The 22,384-nt window shown below is 36.7% G+C and overlaps 1 protein-coding gene across 1 annotated transcript in view; it reads left to right on the top strand.

The window, feature by feature from the left end:
• Positions 1-1,493: 1,493 nt before the first annotated feature.
• The window catches only part of LOC131148949 (nucleobase-ascorbate transporter 12), a 42,015-nt gene continuing 21,124 nt past the window's right edge, over positions 1,494-22,384 (top strand). Inside the window, exons 1-7 of the mRNA XM_058098926.1 lie at positions 1,494-2,314; positions 2,426-2,523; positions 2,613-2,783; positions 4,084-4,184; positions 17,882-18,017; positions 18,152-18,202; positions 18,388-18,675. Of these exons, the coding sequence (XP_057954909.1) occupies positions 1,798-2,314; positions 2,426-2,523; positions 2,613-2,783; positions 4,084-4,184; positions 17,882-18,017; positions 18,152-18,202; positions 18,388-18,675 (1,362 nt within the window). The 5' untranslated portion in view covers positions 1,494-1,797. The remainder of the gene's footprint in view (positions 2,315-2,425; positions 2,524-2,612; positions 2,784-4,083; positions 4,185-17,881; positions 18,018-18,151; positions 18,203-18,387; positions 18,676-22,384) is intronic.

The raw sequence follows: 22,384 nt of genomic DNA, 5'->3' as shown, positions 1-22,384 counted from the left end.
GGTTCGTCTCTTGGGGTTCGTCGCCGATATTATAACCTTTGTCGACAAACTTCAGGTCTTGAAATGAGCCCTCTCGGTTTCTTTTCGTCGACGAGACACGTGTCCTCGTCGACGTTCCCAAAAAGCCACTCGTCGATGAGTCCCTACTGAGCCCCCTTGGAAAAATCCTTTTTCTCTCTTTTCCTTTATTATTTAATTGCTTTAATTCTCGGGGTTTCTACAATTATGAGGAGTTTCGGGCAAGGTAGTAGTTTTATCATCAAGAGTGGAAGAGAAAGGTAGCCAAGTTGAAGATTCAAATAGGAAGTTGATTGGTATGTTAAGGAAGGAAGTAGAGGATAGTGAACTTGAGAGCTCGAATCTTTTAATTGGATATTCTTCCTCATGACTTAGAGAAGGAATAGGGAGAAGCTACAAAGAAGAAGTTGAAGTACAAGGCAATAAATAAGAGACTTTAGATTGAGGTAAATGAGTTGACTGAGGCAAATAAGGAGCTGAAGAGGCACATGGTTGAGGTAGAAGGTGAGAGCTGAGTTGGCAAAGAAGGCATCGTAGGTAGATAATTTAAAGAGATAGGTACAAAGGCTTTTAGCTATGAACCAAGAGTTGGGAGCAAAGCTATGGGAGTCTAAAGTGTAGGTTGATAGACAACAAGAAGAGATGATAATGAGCTTCAATTTGTAGAGTTGTTGACACATAAGGAGAAGTCATTAGACGAGCTACAAATTATCATATATGTCTTCCACACTATGTAGGAGAGGCTCGTAGCCTTGAATCGCATTTTATAGTAGGATGACATATCACTTAGGCATTGTGGCCTTTGGTTTGAGATGTTGACCACATGATCCCATCCAAGTCTATTAATTTGTATAATTTGATGTCTCATGTTTTAGCCTACTTTGAGAAGACTATTTTTTTAATTATAATACAACACACAATTAAATGTATCAATAACATTTCACCAGTCAAAAAATTATCCAATCAAAATTTAGTTATACATTTAAAAGACTAAAAAAATTAAGAAAATTAAAATTGACATTTGGATGCATTGAGTGATATTTTCTAAATGCAAAAACAATTGAGAGATCAATTTTTATACATTTGTTTACTCATTTATTTAATTACACAAATATAAATAATTAGAATCTTATTTAGGTGAGTTTGATTCCATCTACCTCATTTCATCTCTCATTAGTTTGCCTTAATTGTAATAATAAAAACTAAAAATAAAATAAAATGTAAAATTTGCAGGCAAATGCATTTCATGCATTACTACTCTAATTACATAAAAAAAAGATTCCCATAAGAATTTGCTCAATGATTTTTAAAATTGGGGTGGCAATCATTGAACCCCAACTCATTAATCATGTTCTATAAAATAAAAAATTGCATTTGGTCCCCACTAAGTTTCCGTTACATTACATTTTCGGACTATTAAGGAAATGTAATATAAAATATAAAAAAGGAATTATAATAAATTAAAATAAAAAAATAACGCGGTTTCCTCTCGTCCACCCTTCCTTCCCCAGTCCTCAGTCCTCAGTCTCTGAGTTAGCTCTCGCGAGGCGTCGTCTTTCAAAACTCTCTCTCTTCGGTATCCAACACTCACTACTCGCGACTCAAAACGCACTGACTCACTGCTCACAACTCAGATCTCTCTCTCTCTCCAGTAGCGAACCTAGGACTCCATTTCTTCTTCGTCTGCCAGTTCAGAAACCCTAACTGGAGATCAGATCTATGCGAGTTTGTGTACGTGTGAACCAGTGATGATATACTTCTAGAGTTCCGCCGCAGGGAATGACGAGCTCCGATGAGACGAAGCGTTCGCGGCCCCCGGCACGGCCGGGTCCGTGGCCGCCGGCGCAGGAATCTGGTTCAGTGCCGCCGTCGTCATGGGCGAAGAGGACTGGATTCAAGCCGAAGTTTTCTGGTGAGGCCAATGCCAGCGACTCCGGGCAGATTGTTCCAGCGCCGAAACCGAAAGAGGCTGATTCTCAGCCGGATCTTGAAGCCGGGCGTGCTAGAGTGCCTTCGGCTGCACCTGCAAATGGTTTGCAGGAAGGGGAGAAGGTCTTGGTCCCGTCGGACAAAGATCAGACGGTGAAGAGGAGGCGGGACTCGGATGGGGGAGCACCGAAGGGTTCAACTCCCGGCGTGAATGGGCAAGCCCCGGCTGCACCAGCAGAGCCACATCCAAGGAGACCGGTGCGGACTGAGGAGGTTGTTGATGTTTTGCCCCAAACAGTTGTCGATGATGGGTTTGTGGGTCGACACTCGCATATGAAGTACGAGCTTAGAGATACTCCTGGGCTTGGTGAGATTTATGCTTATGTTGTTGAGAATTTAAATGTTACGAGTGAATAATTTGTGAGTTTTGGTATAAAATTCTTCAAGTGGGTTTATTTTTGTTCGTGAAATGTTGCAGTGCCTATTGGTCTATATGGGTTGCAGCATTATATTTCGATGTTGGGTTCGTTGATTCTCATTCCGCTTGTCATAGTTCCAGCAATGGGGGGCACTTATGTAAGAATTCACAACTCTTTTTTATTCCTTTAAAGTATGCACTTGTTACCCTATGGGTTAATTGATCTGATGGGAGTTAGTGGGTGTAGGAGGATACTGCGATGTTGGTCTCTACGGTGCTGTTTGTGTCGGGAGTGACAACACTATTACACACGTCCTTCGGATCAAGGTTACCCCTGATACAGGGTCCATCTTTTGTTTATCTGGCACCGGCACTTGCAATAATCAACTCCACCGAGTTCCAAGGACTGAATGGAAATGTATGCTTTTGAGTCTCATATGTGATATGTGTGTGTGTGTGTCTATATATATATATATATATACACACACACATACATATGCATATATTTGTTTTATTTAAATTATTTTACTACATTTAGAACCTGGGGTTTCATCTTTTCTCATCGCTGGCCTTTCTTCCATTTAGTATTTCATAATCCAAACAATCTGTTGGCGTAATCCAAACAATCTGTTGGCGTAACATTGCATGACATATCTCCGCAGCATTTATTTTATCTGCTGTCTATACCATTTACTGATTTCACAATATGGATCATGCATTCTCTTGGTTGGCATATCATTCTGTAAACTTCCATGGAGACAGTAACTTCCCTTCCATCCTATGGAAATAGTTCTCTTGGATAAGCTTTTGTCTGGGTAAAGTTAAAAAAGGTTATGGCAGTCATGTAATTATCTTCTCTGTTTTTATTTGTTCTTCTTCATTGTCAAATCTTAGAATGATCTACTTGGTCACTAGAAAGTGCAGTATCTAGACGTGGATTTCTGATTTATTGATTCTGAAGACAAAAACCATTAGGATAATTTTTTATGGCATTTATATGTCACAAATCTTGAAATCAGGAGCTATTGTTCAATGCAGTGAACTACTATACATATGATTATTTTTTGATTAAAAAGAAGACACACTAAGGAGATAGAAATTACATTCTTGGACTTTGGGGAGGACACAAGATCCTCAAAAGAATAAAATAAAATACCAAGAAGAATAATAGAAAAAATAAAAATAAAAACTAACAGTAATCATCCAAGAAGACCCCTTTTAAACCTTTTCCACCATAATTCACCAAACACTTAAGTTGGAGAATGTCCTCTTACCCTTTTCTCCACTTAGTTTTATCAACATCTAACAGAATTTTGTTTCCTTCACAATCGGACTTGTGTAAACCCAACCAACAAATGCAGGGTCCCAGAAAGTTGTACAGGGATGGGAAAGCTACCCTCCCTATCCATTTGCTTTGAACCCAAACAATCATTTTCAAAAATGTTAATCTCGTCCAATCTTTTCATTGGAGGTGGTGGCACATACGTCAAATCTCCAAGCATATATATGAATAGAAATCATACCCCTTACTGGTCTTGAATCTTGTCCAAAAGAAAACCCCCATGATAATGAAAATAACTAAAGTCAATACTATTATTGTTCCGAGATGTCCCCGAATGAAAATTTACTAATTTAGTTATTTGATCTCATGTACTCCTTTAGTTTTAATTGTTTTTTTTTGGTTCTTAGCATAACTTGTGAGAAATAATAAATTGTAGAATTTCAAGCATATTATGAAGGAGCTGCAAGGTGCTATTATCATAGCTTCAGCTTTTCAAGCAATACTAGGATACAGTGGACTGATGTCAGTACTTTTGAGGTATGGATTTGGCATCCTCACCTCTCTTTCTGTTTAAGAGTAATTACTTTATCATCATTTTTTTCTTCTGTTTTCATGTGGGAATTAAAACAATGCTTGGATGGGTTGGTGGAATATTAAGTTCGTGGGTGTGTTGTATTGTTGCAGAGTTGAGTGCTTAAAGATATTGGAGTCAACTGTTTGTTGATGCATGCCATTAAGAACTTAAATGTTTATATTCTGCGATCTTGTTTATCACTTTTATAGTATAGATACTTGGATTTTTTATTTTTTATTTTAAATGTGAGCATACTTCTTTCAGACAATCATGATCTCCTTAACAACCCTTCCATTCCATTTTATTGCATTCCAATCTTAAATGTTCCTTTATGCTGGTGCATGAAGTGTTCACAAGAATTGTTTTCTTATTTAATACTAGGCTTGCGACTAGGATGAATTCCAGGCTATCCATATATCTAATTGAGAAATCCATTCATGTCATTACTTAAGATTTTTATCTTGGTTTGGTGTCATGGGGTCTGGTTTTAGTTAGTTAATGGGTCATGTCACACTTCTGAATGGTTTTCGTTGTTTTATTTTTTTGATTTTAGTATATATGGAATTCATTTAGGTTTACCTGTGTATCTATATTAATTTATGGATAACTTCTTTACTTCTCCAAATCATGGCTTCTCATGGTTGAAAGGATGCGATGAATGTCAAATTTATTAAAGTATTTTTAGGTTACTGAAATTGCTTTGTTGCAAAGCTGCTTTGGATGCTTTAGGCTTGCAAAGCTGCTTTGGTTAGATCTTATTGATTCTAAATTAGTGGGTTTGTTCAACTTAAAATTTTGATTGTTAGTGGGTGAAGCTTAAATTTTTAGTCATTGTATTTTTCATGTTGACCTGAAAGTTAAATTTACCCAGCAGACTTTCTTCACTTAAGTTTGGTTCCATGTCTCAGATTGAGTTTACTGTCTGGGCCTGAAATGATGAGATGGCTTGGTCATCTCAGTTTTGATCAAATGAGCTGAGTGGGGTTTAATTTAGTGTGTTAACTAGTGAGAACTTCAAGAAATCTGAAGTGGTTGATAAACTCAGTCTAGTGCTAACTGATCTATGAGTCTACATGGAAGTTGGATTAAGCGGCCTTGGTTTTGATCAGGTGCAATTCCTTGGAGTTTGAGTAGCTACTTGTTTGTCAAACGCTCAAACTAGTTAGCTGATGAAATCAGCTTTGCCTAATGCCCATTTTGTCAAGTTATTGATTTAATTTGCTTAATAGCTCTTACTTTGTTCTGGTGACTGACTCAATCACATTTGGCTTTAATTTAGTGGCTTCACTCGGATTAGACTTTGATATTCTTAATAGCTAGTTCCCTTGAAAGTTATGGCTTGTAAATCCAGCTGTCATAGTGAACCATTAGATAACTGCTATCGTATTATTTTTAAATACATCTTGTACTCTGAAATGAAATTAAAACTGAAACTGTGGTGTTGGTTGGTGGTTAGATCACCAGTTAGATCCTTGGAGTTTGAGTAGCTACTTGTTTGTCAAACGCTCAAGCTAGTTAGCTGATGAATTCAGCTTTGCCTAATGGCCATTTTGTCAAGTTATTGATTTAATTTGCTTAATAGCTCTTACTTTGTTCTGGTGACTGACTCAATCACATTTGGCTTTAATTTAGTGGCTTCACTCGGATTAGGCTTTGATATTCTTGATGGCCAGTTCCCTTGAAAGTTATGGGTTGTAAATCCAGCTGTCGTAGTGGACCATTAGATAACTGCTATCTTGATATTTTTAAATACATCTTGTACTCTGAAATGAAATTAAAACTGAAACTGTGGTGTTGGTTGGTGGTTAGATCACCAGTTAGATCCTTGGAGTTTGAGTAGCTACTTGTTTGTCAAACGCTCAAACTAGTTAGCTGATGAATGCAGCTTTGCCTAATGCCCATTTTGTCAAGTTATTGATTTAATTTGCTTAATAGCTCTTACTTTCATCTGGTGACTGACTCAATCTCATTTGGCTTTAATTTAGTAGCTTCACTCGGATTAGACTTTGATATTCTTAATAGCTAGTTCCCTTGAAAGTTATGGGTTGTAAATCCAGCTGTCATAGTGGACCATTAGATAACTGCTATCTTGATATTTTTAAATACATCTTGTACTCTGAAATGAAACTAAAACTGAAACTGTGGTGTTGGTTGATGGTTAGATCACCAGTTGGATGAGTTGAAGCAGCATTTATATGTAATTGGGCTTGAGGGAGTTTCAACCACCCTTCACATAAAGGCCCAAACAACACTTGTAGCTTAGTCAGTTTATATTGGGTCCACTCTTATCATTTAACTCGATGAGTAATGCTTGAAATGTTGGAGTTGAACTGACTGTTTTTATTGTCTGTTCAAGCCCATAATTCTTATGAATAGCATACTTCTCAATTCTGGATAAAATGAAGGCATTTGTATTGATGATTGTGGTGTAGATTGTGTCTAATTAGATCGTGTGCTAAAACCAAAAAATTTCAATCTGGTGGAAATGGTGAATTAATCGTCTTAGGCTATGTAAGGAGTAGGGATTATATGGTAACATGATTTGCCACCCGTAAGCAGATTGGGTTAGTTAGATAAGGTGTTTGACGGTAATTGTGACCAACAAAAATTTTATTCCCAAATCCCAAGTCTTTGAGTGAGAGTCTCATGCTAGTATTTATTTATTTATTTATTTTTCTGCTGTTGGGCTCAAGTCTGTTATGTGATTATATCCCACGTTGTTAATGTGTTTAGAATGAAGTTTGTTGGGGTGATTAGATGTTTGGCAAGAGTACTGTAAGCACATTCAAAAGGTCACATCCACATTGAGCAGATTAAAGGCTTATTGTTATTTTCTGTGGTGGCTGATTTCACATTGCTTCGCCAAGAGGTTTGAATAGAACTTCCATTCTCAATTTCGACTGAAGTCTTTCCTCATTTTTCCCATTTTTAAAATTTGATTTTTTATTTTTCTTTATTTTCATTTAGGGCAAAAGACACCCACCTCTCTTGAGGTTTAGCAAAAAAGAGAGACCTCCCCTGAGGTTTCAAAAATGACACAAACCTCCCCTAAGGTTTTAAAAATATTACATACCTCCCTTGAGATTTTCCAAAAAGACATATTCCTCCCTTTAAAGAACTTGTCTTTTTGCAAAATACAAGTGGAGGTTTGTGTCTTTTCGACAAATCTCAGGGGAGGTTTTAGAAATTTGTGAAACCTTAGGGGAGATCATTGTCATTTTGCCAAGTCTCAGGGGAGGTTAGTGTCTTTTGCCCTTTCATTTATAGTTTTGAGGACTTCTTGTCCTCCTTTTGCTGGTGATTCTGTCTTTTTTTTCCTTTTTTTCTTTTTTTTCTTTTTAAATTTTCTTTAGCTATCATAAAAGAGAAATGATTGGAATGATTTTTGTTAGATTCTTGTGGAGCCTAGCTCAATTAAGTGTTAGGCTGATCAAGCTTGACTTGGTTATACTGGATTGAGCTTGATCTTGAACTTTTCCTTGTGCTAATTTATGTTGTTAAAAGGTTCATATTGTTTGGCAAAGATTCAGCTTGGTCATGGGCCTAACCAAGTAGGAATCACAATGGGGTGGGTCTGGAATGGAGGCTTCTTAAGTGTCTATGCCGTACTATGTGTGGCTCCATGGGGAGGCTTTTTAGTCTGTTTCACAGCCAAAACATGAATTTTCACTTGAAGTTTGAGATTTTTCATTCTTGCCAACAATTTGACATGAATTTTTCAATATGCTAAGTTTCTGGCAAAATTCTCTTTCCACTTGCTAAAGTATTCGTAAAATTTCATAGTGCCCTCTGGAACTTTCAGTTGTTTCAATGTCTCTTAATTTTTTTCATTGTCAGTTGACCATCAGTTCTGTTAATAGAACATGTAATTACATTGAGGTTGCAATTTGTAAGATAATCATTTTTTGTCCTATATTTACCCACATGCTTCTCAAATTTGATTTGTGAGATAAATTAACTATTTGATGAGAATATTGCAGTTTGATAATTGTATATCCAATTTCTAGAATTAAAAGTCACAGAAAACAAATGCAGTTATCAAAGACAAAAAAATTGAATCCATTATTTAGGGATTCTATTATTGGAGATTGATGTTGGAGAGAGACTGAATCAAATTAAAAAGTTGAGACGGGACACTGAAATGTTTGAAAATCCAGGGGTGAAAGGTGTATTTTGTGCAAATTTTTTTTGCTTGAATAAAATATTTCCCTCTTCTTGAGCATTCCTAACCCAACCTTTTTTCCGCTACACTTGCCCAAAAGTGGTGTGTTTTTAATTGCTTTTAATTTTCTGGGATGTTTAAGCTTTTGAAACATGTTTGGCTTGTAATGCAAATGGATCCTTGTGATGGCGAGCCTTGTTAACTAATCAAAAGCACCCTATTATGTAGTTTATATTTTAAATATTTTTTCCCCTCATTTTAGTTACGGGGACACAGATACTTCTATTGGAAAAGTTGTTGCTTTGCATTCTTGGGATTTGTATTTCAAAGTTTTATTTTTTTGAAACTAAATTTTCCTAAAAGTTTTGGGATAGCTGCTTGTGCAGTTCAATTTTGACCTTTGCTTTCCCTTGGTTTTTGTTTTGTGTATAGTCTTAAATTTTAGTTTAATTTAATTTATTTTTGTTTTAATAAATGATTGGATACCAAGAGAGTGGGTGGTGTTTAGACTTTAGAGGGTTGGAAGAGAGCCTATATCTACTGGGGGGTGTGGGACTCATGTTGCTATTTCTTTCTTCTTGCTGTTTGTGTATTCTTTATCTATGTTCTTATTTAGGATTCTTGTTGCTGCTGTGGAGAAAATTGAGAAAATGATAATGAATTTTTTTTTAAATAAATTTTTTGTTGTTTATTATGGTAACTGTTGATGAGTGAAGAAGTCATTTTTTGGATTGGGAGATAGTTAGCAGGCCTAAAACCAAGGTTTGGGGGGGGGGGGGGTTGTTTAGCAAATAGGTCTTCGTAATTTGGTTTCCATAGAATTTCCCTTTTTCTGTAAATGGTTGTGGGGATGGGAGATATCTATTAAGAGTCGGATTCCTTGTGGGAGAAGGTTGAGGAGTAATTTTGGTGCTTAGTTGAATGTGCGGGATATTAAAGGAGCTGCCTATGCCTTGCATATGTGCCATTTGAAGCATAGTAGTCAAAGGCGCAAGGCGCAAAGTGTACTTGGGGCTGAGGCGCAAGGTGTGAGACGAAGGTGTGTGCCTCACATTTATTAAAATTGTGTACAATGCCTTTTTGATGGGTAATTGATATATGAACACATCAATAGTAATCTTAATTTTAAAATGCCAAAATATTCAATACCAAAACATAAATGCATAGAAATTATGACAACCAAAAGATTAAATATTAATTATAAACTTGCATTAAACTACATAATTAATTGCATATTATATAATATTAACTTAGTGGCTTAATGCAATTTAGTCTATAACTTGCCTAGGGCAGGGCGGCCTGCCAGCCACCAGCAGCAGGCAGCTGCAAAATACTGATGACTTGAAGACTTGAAGATGAAGGGCTCCTGCTCATTTCGTGCTGGTTCGAAGGCTTGAAGGGCTCCTTCTGGTTCGAGTCGAAGGCTTGAAGACGAAGGGCTAGGGCTGGTTTGAAAGCTTGGCTCTGAAGTCTAGCTACGTTTTCTTTCTTTTAACAGGTTTTAAAAAAAAAAGTTGAAAGGTAAAAAATTTCAATGTTTGACTCACTGGGCCTGGAGCCTCAGTGCGCCTAGCCGCGCCTCTTGAAGGTTGCCTTGCCTCAACCCTGATGAGGCATTTGCCTTGTTGTCCCACTGCGCCTCGCGCCTATGCGCACTTTTGACTACCATGCTTTGAAGTATATATATTATGTTTGACTCACTACGCCTGGAGCCTCAGTGCGCCTAGCTGCGCCTCTTGAAGGTTGCCTGGTTCGAAAGCTTGGCTCTAGAGTCTCTGGCTACATTTTCTTTCTTAACAGGTTTTAAAAAAAAGAAAAAGTTAAGAGGTAAAAAATTTCAATGTTCGACTCACTGCACCTGGAGCCTCAGTGCGCTTCAGTGTGCCTAGCTGCGCCTCTTGAAGGTTGCCTGTTGAGGCATCAGCCTCGTCGTCCCACTGCGCCTCGCGCCTAGGTGCGCTTTTGACTACTATGCTTTGAAGTATACATATTATGTTTGACTCACTGCGCCTAGAGCCTCAGTCCGCGTAGCTGCGCCTCTTGAAGGTTGCCTCGCCTCAACCCTGATGAGGCATTAGCCTCGTCGTCCCACTGCGCCTCGTGCCTAGGCGTGCTTTTGACTACTATGCTTTGAAGTATATATATTAGATCTCCATTCTTTTTTCCACTTACTATTTATGGATCATTGTCTGTTTTCAGTATGATATTTGGGTCGGGACTTGGGGATGCTCCTTTGAGTTCTTTCTCCTCTTCTATTTCCTCAGCTTTGTAGATTTTTGTTTCTTTATAATGATCCTATTTGATCTTTTTGCCTATTCGAGGAGGGGATCTATTTCATGGGATTTCTACTTCTTTAGTGGCCGTTTTTATCACTGTCAAAAATTTGAATATGAAAATTAGAAACAAAAACTAGCAGCTGGAAATAGAAACTGAAAACTGGTGGCCAGCCTGGTCTTTTTCTTGAAATTGAAACAAAAAACCCAAAACATCATTAAACACATGCTCATTTTTTTTTTCTTTGATAAAATTACAGTTCATCTTCATACCCCCCTTTAGTCACCATAAAATTATTTGCGCTCAGATCCTAAACAATTTAGTGGTACCATGGGTAAAATTTTGGAAGTGCAGTATTTAGGAATACATCTGAAGCCCTGAGTCAATTAAAATTTAATTAGAATGATGAAAAGGAAAACAAAGATGCTTTTTTTTTTGGTTGTAAAAGAAGTATATTAAGAGAAAATGTGCAAGGAGGATAAGAAATCCAAAGAAAAATAACAGAAAAAAGTATGAATTAACAATAAAGCTAATACTATAGGAAAGTTAAGAAAAAAAGAAGCTAATAAAACCAATCAATTGAACGATGAATATCCAAAAAATCATGCTGAAAACTGTTCTGTCCCATAACAGATCAAGTGTTGAGGCAGGGTCTCCTAATATCTGAGCATCTCTCTCCAGCCAAAGTCCCCAGTTAACAGTGAAAATTGCATTCCTTAACAAAATCTTTGCAGTCTTTTGCTTCCTGAAAGGCTAACAGCTGTAAAACCAGTCAACGACAATGCCCCCAAAGAATGAGGTCATACCCTTCACTCTCCCACCAAACTGAAAAGTTTGCTCCATCAAGACCAGTCCATGGAGCAGTGAAGAAATAGATTAGCATTGTCCTGACTATTAGCATAGCACATAATTCACATCAGGAGAAAAGAGTCATAAATGGGCCTTCTACTCTGCAGCAGCTTGGTAGTGTCAACTGTTTACTCTATATAGAGTACAGAGGCCTTTAAATTAAAGGATGTTTTATCTTTTCCGAATCAATTAGAAAAAGGAAAAGAGTAAGAAGTTTGGAAAGGTGAGAATGAATAAATTTTGCAAGAGAAAGGCCAGAAATATCCAAACACTACATACTAACATCTTCACAATAAGAATACTGATGAGGCCTCAGGACTGAAGAGAGTTCCTCACAAAAATTCAAATCAAAATAGATTATAATGATATAATATAAATTGCACGATTTATGCCTTTGACTTTGCCCTCTAGGGAGGATTTTTTGGAAGATTTGTGTTATTATAAAGAGATTTTTGGAAAGATTTTTGCATGTGGTCACATTGGATGATGTGTATGTGTGTGTATATGGGCCTTATTAGACCTCAAGTCCTCAAGTGCCATCTGCTGTCAGGTGGTGTTTGGTGGTGCACTATTCAACAGTTCAATGCGTAGCCCAGAAGTATCTCACTGTCACATGATATGTCACTGTACAATTGTACGCGGTCTTGCAATTTTATTTTAATTTTCCTTGATAAAAAATTATGCGCACAACATATCTATAGTCTACTGAATTTTTAGAAATGAATGTATTATGGAAGTAGATTGTCACAACAATTCAGAACAATTGAAGCTTGCAACAGATACAAAAATTGGCAATGCAAACAAAAGTGTTGTGGTTATCTCTTGCAACAGATACCAAAAATTGGCAATGCAAACAAATGTTGTGGTGACCTATTCTTCTACTGTACAGCAATGAAACTGAAAATCAGAAATAGAAATGATACCAATCAATACCTTAAAAATAGATGGAAGTATATAAGCATTGCTGTTAAAGGTGTAACCAGTACTATGGAGCAAAAAACACTTTCCAAGGCACAAAGCCTGATGAAAGGTTTACACAAATTCTTAAAAATGCGTATAAAATTCTCATAGCCTCATATGATAAATAGTTAGTTTGTAGATAAATTATCACTAATATCTATATAAATGGTAAATGTGAACTTTGCTAGATACTCTAGTAAAATTTCTTTACTTGATGTGGCACAATTTCATGGTTTTTTAGTATGAAGGTATGCATTATGGGGTTGTCCAGGTGTTTTAATTTTGTTATTGTTTGTGTAGTCCATATACTTGGCCATACTTTGACCAAGACTTTCTGTGGATTTTTCATTTTAGAACTTGTTGATATTTTGATTTCTTATTATTTCTAGGCTAAATTAATTTTTTTAGAGCCTGTATTGTGTGGGGGATATCTTCAATCTTGAAATTGGGGGAGCCAAGGACTGTTCAGTTGTGGAAATCATTTTTCATTTTTATTTCCAGTTTTCCAACATTTACATGGGCAGCTTGGATTCTTGGAAAACAATGAACAGACTTTTACTATGTTTCCTATACAAATATTGGAAAACAGGAAAATGAACTGGCATTTTTGTAATTATTTGGCAAAGTAAAAATGAAACAGGAACTGTTTGGTTGATTGTTCCTTTGTTCATTTTGTATCATTTTTCTTCTCATCATAATGATTAGATGTCCTCCCTAATTTCGACTCCTTTTCTTGGAATTTTCCTTACTTTATGGGGTTTGAATGATAGGGAGTTGGAGGAGCTTTCATCTTTGCTTCTTGTGCTGGAGAGTAGTCATGATCATATCTCTAGTAGGAGTGATGGAAGTAGGTAGTGGGTTTTGTATTCTTCAGGGCATTATTTCTGTTAGTCCTTTTTTGTCTCACCTGGTTATTGCTGATCTGTTGTTTCTTCTCCATCGGTGCATATGGGAGGCTATAGTTCCTTCTAAGATAAAGGCATTTGTTTGAGGAGGATGCCTTTTTTGGTGGCTTTGTCTCCAGATGTGTCCTTTTTGTCTTGGAGTAGCTCAAAGAATGTTCCCATTTGTTTTTCCACTTGTTCATTTTCTTGGGGTTTGTGGAATATATTAGTTTGAGACTTTGGTGAAGTTTGGGCATGTACAAGTGTTGGAGGAGATCTAAAGTATTTCTTTTGTTGGTTTTGGCTTTGAAAAGGAAAAGGATGTTCGGAAGTTGTGGAGGTGTCCTCTTTTTGCTGTTTCATGTGGAATTTGGTTGGAACAAAACACTCAAAATTTTTCTGAAAAGTGAATGACTTTGTAATTACTTTGGGACAGTGTGCAGTTTTTGGCATCTCTTTTGGCTTATAGCGCAGTTGTCTTGAGGGCTGTTGCTTTGAGGAGGTCAACTGCAATTGTGTGGCACTATTGCTGATCGTGATTATTCTTCTCTCTCTTTATTTTTTGAGCACTCCTTGTCCTCCTTTTTGTCATCCTTTTTCCTTGCTGTTTCTCATAAAGTTTCTTTTTCTGTAAAAAATAAATTAATAAAAAAGGACTGTTTTCCCCAACTAAACTGGCTTCAAGCTTATAATTTTGTTTTTGGGAGTGAGAGCTGACTTTTTCTTCTCTGGGAATTTGATTTTTCAGGTGTTCTCATTGAATTTGATTGAGACATTTCCTTCATTTCAATTAAATGGAAAACAAAAATGACTTTTACTGGAACAATTTTCGCTGTAAATATGTTGTTGATGTCATGTAAAAAGGTCATTAGGTGTTGCTTCTGTTGAAAAGAAGACAATATGCACCATATCCCAAGGTGCATGCCTGGGCGCCTAGGGTGTGCCTAGTGTAGTCACTGTTCCTGATGCTAGGTGCAAATCTTGTGCCTGAGTGAGCCTTGTGTATAGACATGCCTGAGATGTTCCTTTAACAAATATGCTTGTGATTGATGTGAACTTGCCGTTTTTGGCAGAGGCTCTGCCGCTCTAGCAACCTTTACCTTGATTAAATAAAGCCTTGGAAAAAAGGGCCAACTCAAGTTATTTTCTTATAAATATTTCTTATTACACTTGTTGAAAGGCTCTCATTTTCCTTTCTTTTGGAAAAATTTACTTGGAATGTTACTTTGGACTTTGGTGGAGGGGTTGGTTTGCTTTTCTAAAGGTTCTGTGGAATGGAAGAAACCAGGAATTTTAGAATTAGTTAGTTCCTCCACCTTTTCTATGGATAAGGGTGCTTTCTAAGCTTTGCTTTGGATTTTTTCCCAAGTGTTTCTTGGGATATTTATTTGAGAGATTTGCAACACAATTGCATGGCCTTTTGCCATTTCTCTATAGAGAGGAAGTTGCATCATCCCTTTTTAGCTGCATTTTTCTCTTTAAGAAAGTATTATTATTTTTATATCTAGGAAGGAAAAAAAAACATTTTCTTATAAATTTTTCTGGTCTAGGCTATTGCATATTAGTTGCCTAACTAAATCTAATGCAAAAATAGGTTAGGCATAGGCTTTAAACAACCATTTTTGAGACCTTTCTCTGGATAAAGGAGTGATCTGATTTGACTGACTTAAGCTTTGACGTGGCTACTTTTATAGTTTGCATGAATCTGCTATGTGGGCTTGGCACTGAACAACGTGGGGCAGGCCCATTTAAGTTTCTTCTTCGAAGACCATATCCGCAATTCACATATTTGACATATTATGGTTTCTCTACCATGTAAGAACTATATTTTTAATGGGGTCATGCTTTGATTTTTTTTTTTTTGGGATGTAAAAGAAGATATATTAAGAAAGGAAGAGAATACAAGCAATAGAAGGCAAGGGGGTCCCCTAGAAAGAAAGCTAAAAACAAAGAAAGAAAAACAACCCCAAAGCCTTACTGCCCACCAACCCGAAGACCTCACAAGCACTTCCGAAGAAATCCTCCTCTTGGATCCTTTCCATCGTAATAGAGCATTGCAAATTTGCCAATTCCCTTGGACCCTTCTTAGCCTTGCTCTTACCGCCATCCAAGCAGATTTCCTGCTCCTTTGAATTAGCTAACCCAGACCCATTTTATCCAGCAAATGCTGAAATTAAGAGCCAGGAACAGGCTCAGTCTGCTCATCCTTGCCTGTTCCATCCTTCTCTGAATCTGGAAGTCCCTCAGAAAAATTTGACCTGAACAAAGTTGTTCATGAACCTCATTGATAAGTAGCCCCTCCATCATAATCAAAATCATCGTCCAGCTCACCCTCCTCGTCTGAAATATCATCCATTACAACTTAAAATGTCCAGTTTGGATGCTTTGCTTGAGGCAGTTTAAAGTTCTTACTGATGACGGCCAGGAAGATTGATAGCCTCAGAAAAAGCTTTAATGAGTGACCATAGCAGTCAAAGGTGCAAGGGGCAGTGAGGTGCATAAGGTACCTGGCACCTAGGCACAATTCAAAAGCACATATATTAAAATTGTCTTTGAAATTCTCTATATAATGGATTCTTGATTGCAAACACATTAGCACTGATAATTGAATTTTAAATATCAAAATATTCAATACTAAGTACATAACTGATTACTATAATACAAATTTTCAATAATATTCAACGTTCATGCCATAAATTCCCCAAAGTAGAAGCAGGATTTAAAAAAAAAAAAAAAGCAGAAGCAGCCACAGAGCAGCTCTGATAAAAAAATTCCACAAAACAGCCCTCAGTGTTCATGCCAGATATTGCAGATGACAGAAGCAGAAATGCAAAGAAGAGGCAGCATTTCCAGAAAGAAAATAGCAGAGTTTCCATTTTCCAAATAAAACAGTGAAAAAGAGAGAAGGAAAAAGAGAGAACATCAAAAGGGGACTCAGAGAAGTTTTGACTGAGAGCAGCAGAGCAGTCCAGAAGAAGAGGAAGGAGAAGAAAGATGAAGACTGAGAGCAGTAGAGCAGAAGTTTCGGGAAAAAGGAGCAGAAATTTCAAAAAAAAAAAGCAGGAAAATGAAAGAAAAAATCAGAAAGGGGGTCACATCTCTGACTGAGGGCAGCAGAGTAGGCCAGAAGAAGAAAAGAAAGAAGTCCAAGAGCAGCAGGGCAGAAATGTCAGTAAAAAGTAGCAAAATTCCATAAAACAGCAAAAGAATAAAGAAAAATAAAAGGGAGTCTCAGCAGCTCTAACTGAGAGCAACAGGGCAACAGAGTCACTTATTTTTCGTCAATGAAGGAGCAGAAGGAAACAATAACCGAGAGCATGAGAGTATCACTGATTTTGGTGGCCTTCAAATCAAAGCTTGAAAGTTGGCCTTGGGAATTTAGGGTTCCTTTATCTCTTTTGTTTTGTTTTTTCTTTTTCTGTTGAGAGAATGCTGACTTTCTGAGAGTTTAAAGACAGTGGATGCAAGATACAGTAACATATTGTCTTGTGTGTTTCACCTTTCTTTATAATCATGCACACAAATCAGATGACTGTTATTAAAAGCGCAGGTAAAAAAAATAAAGAAAGAATAAGTCAAATATTTATGGCATGAGCCTCAGAGCACCTCACACCTCAGTGCGCCTCTTGAAGGTTGCCTTGCCTTGACACTTAGGTGTAAGCCTCATCGCTGCAGTGTGCCTTGCGCCTAGGTGTGCCTTTGAACACTACATAGGTGATGATTGATAATACTGTCTCTTGTTTGCTTTTAAGTGCATTATTTGGTATGTGCAATGCTATTAATTGTAATGCTTTTAGTAAGTCCGTTTCTGTGAGGCAATGGATTTATATGATGAGATGCGATCTTCTTTGGACTTATGGCATCCAAGATGATAACATTGTTGATTAGTATAGGTAGGTGTACAATAAAAATAGCAGTGTGCCAGTGTGGCTAACCTTTGAAGAAACATGCCTGCTTGGAACAAGGCTGAAACTTTTTAAGGAAACAGTCTCTTTCTCTCTCTCTCTCTCTCTCTCTCTCTTATTGTGACTGACAGTTTGCTTGTATGCTGGTGATGTCCTTCCAAGTTCACTAGCTGTTTTCTCTGTTCCTACCCCAATATGAGAGTATGTTGTCTTGGGTAGAATTAATTTTAAAATATGTAGCAGTGGGGCGGTGATTATTAAAAGTTCAATTGATGTCTCCTTGGTTTTACTTTATTTCATAAGTGTGTGCAAGTTTCAGATGCCAACCCTTCTCTATGAAGATTTGGATGCATTCTGTTTCTTAAGTCTGTATCTGAGTTTGCATTTGAGAATGTACAAACAAATTTCAGTCTTCTTCTCAATAACGAATTTTTTCATGGAATGCTTGCTCCTTCCTGATCCAAGCTATTATGTTTATTGAGAAAGGGAGTAAGATATTTCATTAGTATAATTTGTTTCTGCAGCATTTGCCTGATGGTACATTTTATTATAGCTGCAAAAAAAAGTGGTGCTCATGAAAAATTATGCATTAATTCACCCCCTGTTCATTTGCCTTTCCTTTTCAGGTTGATTAATCCTGTGGTTGTAGCCCCCACAATTGCTGCAGTTGGACTTTCCTTTTATAGTTATGGCTTCCCACGGGTGGGCACTTGTCTTGAGATTGGTGCAGTGCAGATATTATTGGTTATAATTTTTTCTCTTGTAAGTCTGATGAATTTAGAGCAGAATTATTTCAGTCATACGTGGATTTCTTTTGCAATCAATTTTAACTGTTGAAAATGTGTTATGTATTGTGTACCAGAATGTCTAACACATTTGCTTCCTACATTCTGCAGTACCTTCGTAAGATATCTCTTTTTGGTCATCGTATATTTTTAATTTATGCGGTGAGTCCTAATTTACAGATTCCTTTTTTTATTTTTTTGCTGTGGGCTGTGACCTGTGTTAGTCCTAGTTTACTAATTCCTGTTCATTGTGGTTGATTTTCTAATGTCCACTGTATATTTTGTTGTGCTAGATCACAAATACCTTCTAGGATTGTAATTTTTTCTGTTTTTTGTTCAACTTCCAGGTTCCATTGGGTCTGGCAATCACTTGGGCTGCTGCTTTCCTTCTGACCGAAGCAGGTGCCTACAGCTACAAAGGTTGTGATGTAAATGTGCCTGCCTCAAATATAATATCTGAGCACTGCAGAAAGAACATTCCGAGGATGAAACACTGTCGGGTTGATACTTCTCATGCATTAAAAAGTTCTCCGTGGTTTAGATTTCCTTATCCATTGCAATGGGGCACTCCTGTTTTTCACTGGAAAATGGCTGTTGTGATGTGTGTGGTATCCATAGTCTCTTCAGTGGATTCGGTGAGTTTCATGTCATTTAGTATTCACTTTTCCTCAGACTTATAAAAAATTGTTCATGATCCCAGAAATATATATATATTTTTATTTACTTTCTTTGATATTCATATTTTTCCTTTAATTTAGACCTTTATTATGTTTGAAAGGTATGAAGTTTGATTTATTGTGAAAAACTAGGTTTCTTCATATTAATGGAGTGCTATGGTACGAACTAGGTCTCTTCATATTAATGAAGTGCTATGGTCTTGTTGAAATAGATAGTAACCTTGTTGGACATTTCTCAAAATGGACACCGGCACATACATGTGACGGCACAAATATTTTTAAGGCACAAACGGTGAGACTATCAAATTTCGAGTTTGTGGAGGTCCTTGCAATTTTGTCTAATTGCTTGAATGATGAATATGAAGCATACAGGAGATGCAAACACCTTGATTATGCTGAGTATATTGTTTTACATTTTCCCAAAGAGATGTTATTGCACTGAAGAAAGACTCAGACTACTTCTGCAAGATTGAAGAGATTGTTGAAAAAATAGTTAATCATTGGGAGAATGAAGATCAATTTCCAATTAGGGAAGTGAATAAATATGTAATTTAAGTGAAAATTTCAAGTATTAGTGATTCTTTGACTCTAAATAATTACAGTAACAAAAAATTCTTGTGGAATGCACTACATTGAAAAAAGAGCTAGGCTTGGCTAGTATTCATTATTATTTCTACAAGTCATTTAATTTAAAATTCCTATTTAATTTGACCTAGAAGTTAATTATCAGAAAAATATAAGTTTAAAATGTGATTTTTTGATTCAAAAGAAGAATAATAAAAAATCTTGTGAAATGCACTATACTGAGAAATGCTAGGCTTGGGTTATTTATTTAATATCCTTCTTACGGGTTATTTATTTTAAAATCCTGTTTAAGTTGACCTATAAGTTAAAAATCTATCATGGACGTAAATTCAGTCATTATATGCATATACTTACATGCATAGTCATTATATGTGACATGCATGCATGTGTATATATATATTGTATTATACTTTCTTAATTGCCTCTACATGGTCTCAACAATTTTTTTTTTTTTGGAGTTATTGGAGGCCCAAACTGGGCCTGGGCTACACAATGGGAGGCAGCCCATTCTATGCTCCTTTGCATCCCTCCCAAGTCCTAGGTTTCGAACTTGAGACCTCCAACATGGATGTTTAAAGTTTTGACTACTGGGATGTCTTATTAGATATCAGTTAAAGTGAAACAAATCCCCTGGGGTTGGGATGATATGGTATGCTACTATGTTTCCTTTTTTCCCCAGTCATTAATGTTGGGCTGTTACTGGACCTCTCCTTTGTCGGCAAACTCCTATTAATCATCATCGAATCGTCCGTCTCTTTGCTTTTATTTATTTATTTATTGTTTTTGAATGGAGAGGAATGCTACAATATTTATGAACTATTTTTTGCCTGAATCTTCATCATTTCATTGCCTCAAGGAGTGTTTTAGAGTTTTTTTATGGTGTTTTCTTCTGGAGTTCCCAGAGCTCTTTCATTGGCTCTAAAGCTAAGTGGGTATGGAAGGCTAACATGTTCTTACATATCCTGCTTTTATTGTTTCTTTGTTTTTTCAGATGGGGATGCCTTATTATCTCCGTACTCTTTTTCTTCTCTCTTCCAGTGAAAGTCCATATTTTATCAGAAAGATAGTTTGGGTCATGACACTAAAATTGCTTCCCAGTTTAGTCTCTCTGTCTTATGCTATCTCTTGAAGATGCTTTTTCTTATTTTTCATCCAACACCATATTTAGCCTTACTATAGTTTGGGATCGTCGGCTGCATCAAAGTACTTGCCACTGTGTCATTGATTTCTATCTCTCATCAAACCCTATTAATTTATCTTAAGAACCTCATGGTACGACCAGTAGCGTCTGTTCTTAATGGGAACTCTTTTCTTTTGGTCACTGCAACATTTCTTGCACTTTGTTGCTTGTCTTGACTACTTTGTTCTTTGAAAAGACCAGCATCACTGTCTTTTGCAAAATTCTGTTAATTTATTTAAAAGGAAAGAATCCATTTTAGCTGAGGCCAAGTAGTTGATATGAAGGTTCTACCTTTTTTTTTTTGTATCTGTGTGCATTGTTAGCAGCAGAGAGTACATACTGTCAGGCTAGCACTGCAGTATGAAATAATGATTGCATATGAGCTCACATATATAATTTTATGTCCAAAGCTGGCCTATTTTCTCCTTGCAGGAGTTTAGCAGGTTTCTTTTGTGTATCTCCGAATTTTGAAGCCCCAATCATTGTTATATTCAATGTATAGTCTTTGTGGATGTCATCTCAAATGTTACAGCTTTAACAATCTGTTTTGTTGTTATTTTTATATTTGCATTTAATCCTCTGGCATGGATCATCTGTAAACGACATGCATGCTTGAGTCTACTCTTGTATATGGACAAGTGTCCTTTTGATGAATTTGATCCTTCATGAATTGGACTGGTATTCCTTCAAGACCTTCACCCATTTTATTTGAGCTAGTTCTTTTTTCTCTTTTGGACTTAAATTCCCTTATCTTGTGTTCATTTCCATGTGCAGCCATTTGCTCTCCCAATTCTCTTTATTTTTTCTCCTGAAATGATGGTGTCCGAGAGGTCCTTTGGACACTCGACTAATCCACCGGGATAATGGGTCCACCCCTCTACCCCTCTTCACTTAAATACTAAGGTATTAATCTCAAATGGAAAGCCATAGTTCCGAAGACTCGAACCTTGGCATTTTAACTAGGAGTGCCTTGAGTTTACCACCTAACCCACCCTTAGGGAGCAATTCTCTTTAATTTTTTAGGACACTCATTCTTGTTTCTCTGTGTTTGTGGAAATAAAGTTTGTATAAACGGGCGAATTGTACACTTCTTGCGTCTTATTAAAGCTTTGGGTCCTCCATTAAATGTAGTCTCATCTAAGGGTGTGCTATCGGTTAGTTTGGCCAATTCGGCCAATTAACCGAATTAACCAAATTATTTCGGTTAACTCCACCCCATAACTGAACCGACTGAATTGGTCTATTTAACTGAACCGTACCCGACCGAACCGAATTGTTGGGTAATTCGGTTAATTGAATTTAACTGAATAAAAATAAAGTTAATTATGAGTAATTCTCCCTTAAAACAACTAAGTAATTCTCAAAAAAATTTCATCCTCCATCCTTTTTATCTTCTTTTGGTCTTTTATTTTATGCTTTTGTACTCGTAGAGAAATTTGCATCCACTAATGAAGACAACTCATCAGACAAATTCTCAACACCAAAAAACTTTTCCATGATACCCAAACAAGGGTTATTGGTAAGAGCAGGGAAGAAATGAAGAAGAAGAGAACTGGGCACTGGACTTTGGGTACAACAAAAGTAAGAAAACACAATAAAAAATTTTAAAAGGAATAAAACTCAAATTCAAAGAACATTCAAACAAATATAAACAAATAACACAAAGAAACCCATTTTAAAGAGGGAGACTGATCAACATGAATATAATAATTTGGAGGAAATATTCTCTCATACATTTAATCAAACGCATTGTGCTCATCGTAGGGTATTGTAAAATTTCAATAAACATCAAACTGCAAAGACTTTTGAGTTTTGAACACAACGGAAAAATGAAAAACCTGAAGGACGGAAGGTTTGAAGGAGTACTGGGAGTCTGCGAGAGTGCGAGCTGTGAAGTTGGGA

This window comes from Malania oleifera, chromosome 2 (genome assembly GCF_029873635.1).
Source record: "Malania oleifera isolate guangnan ecotype guangnan chromosome 2, ASM2987363v1, whole genome shotgun sequence".
Classification (NCBI taxonomy): Eukaryota; Viridiplantae; Streptophyta; class Magnoliopsida; order Santalales; family Ximeniaceae; genus Malania; species Malania oleifera.
The sequence above is the reverse complement of the archived record's forward strand: the minus strand, read 5'-3'. Positions and strand labels throughout refer to the sequence as shown.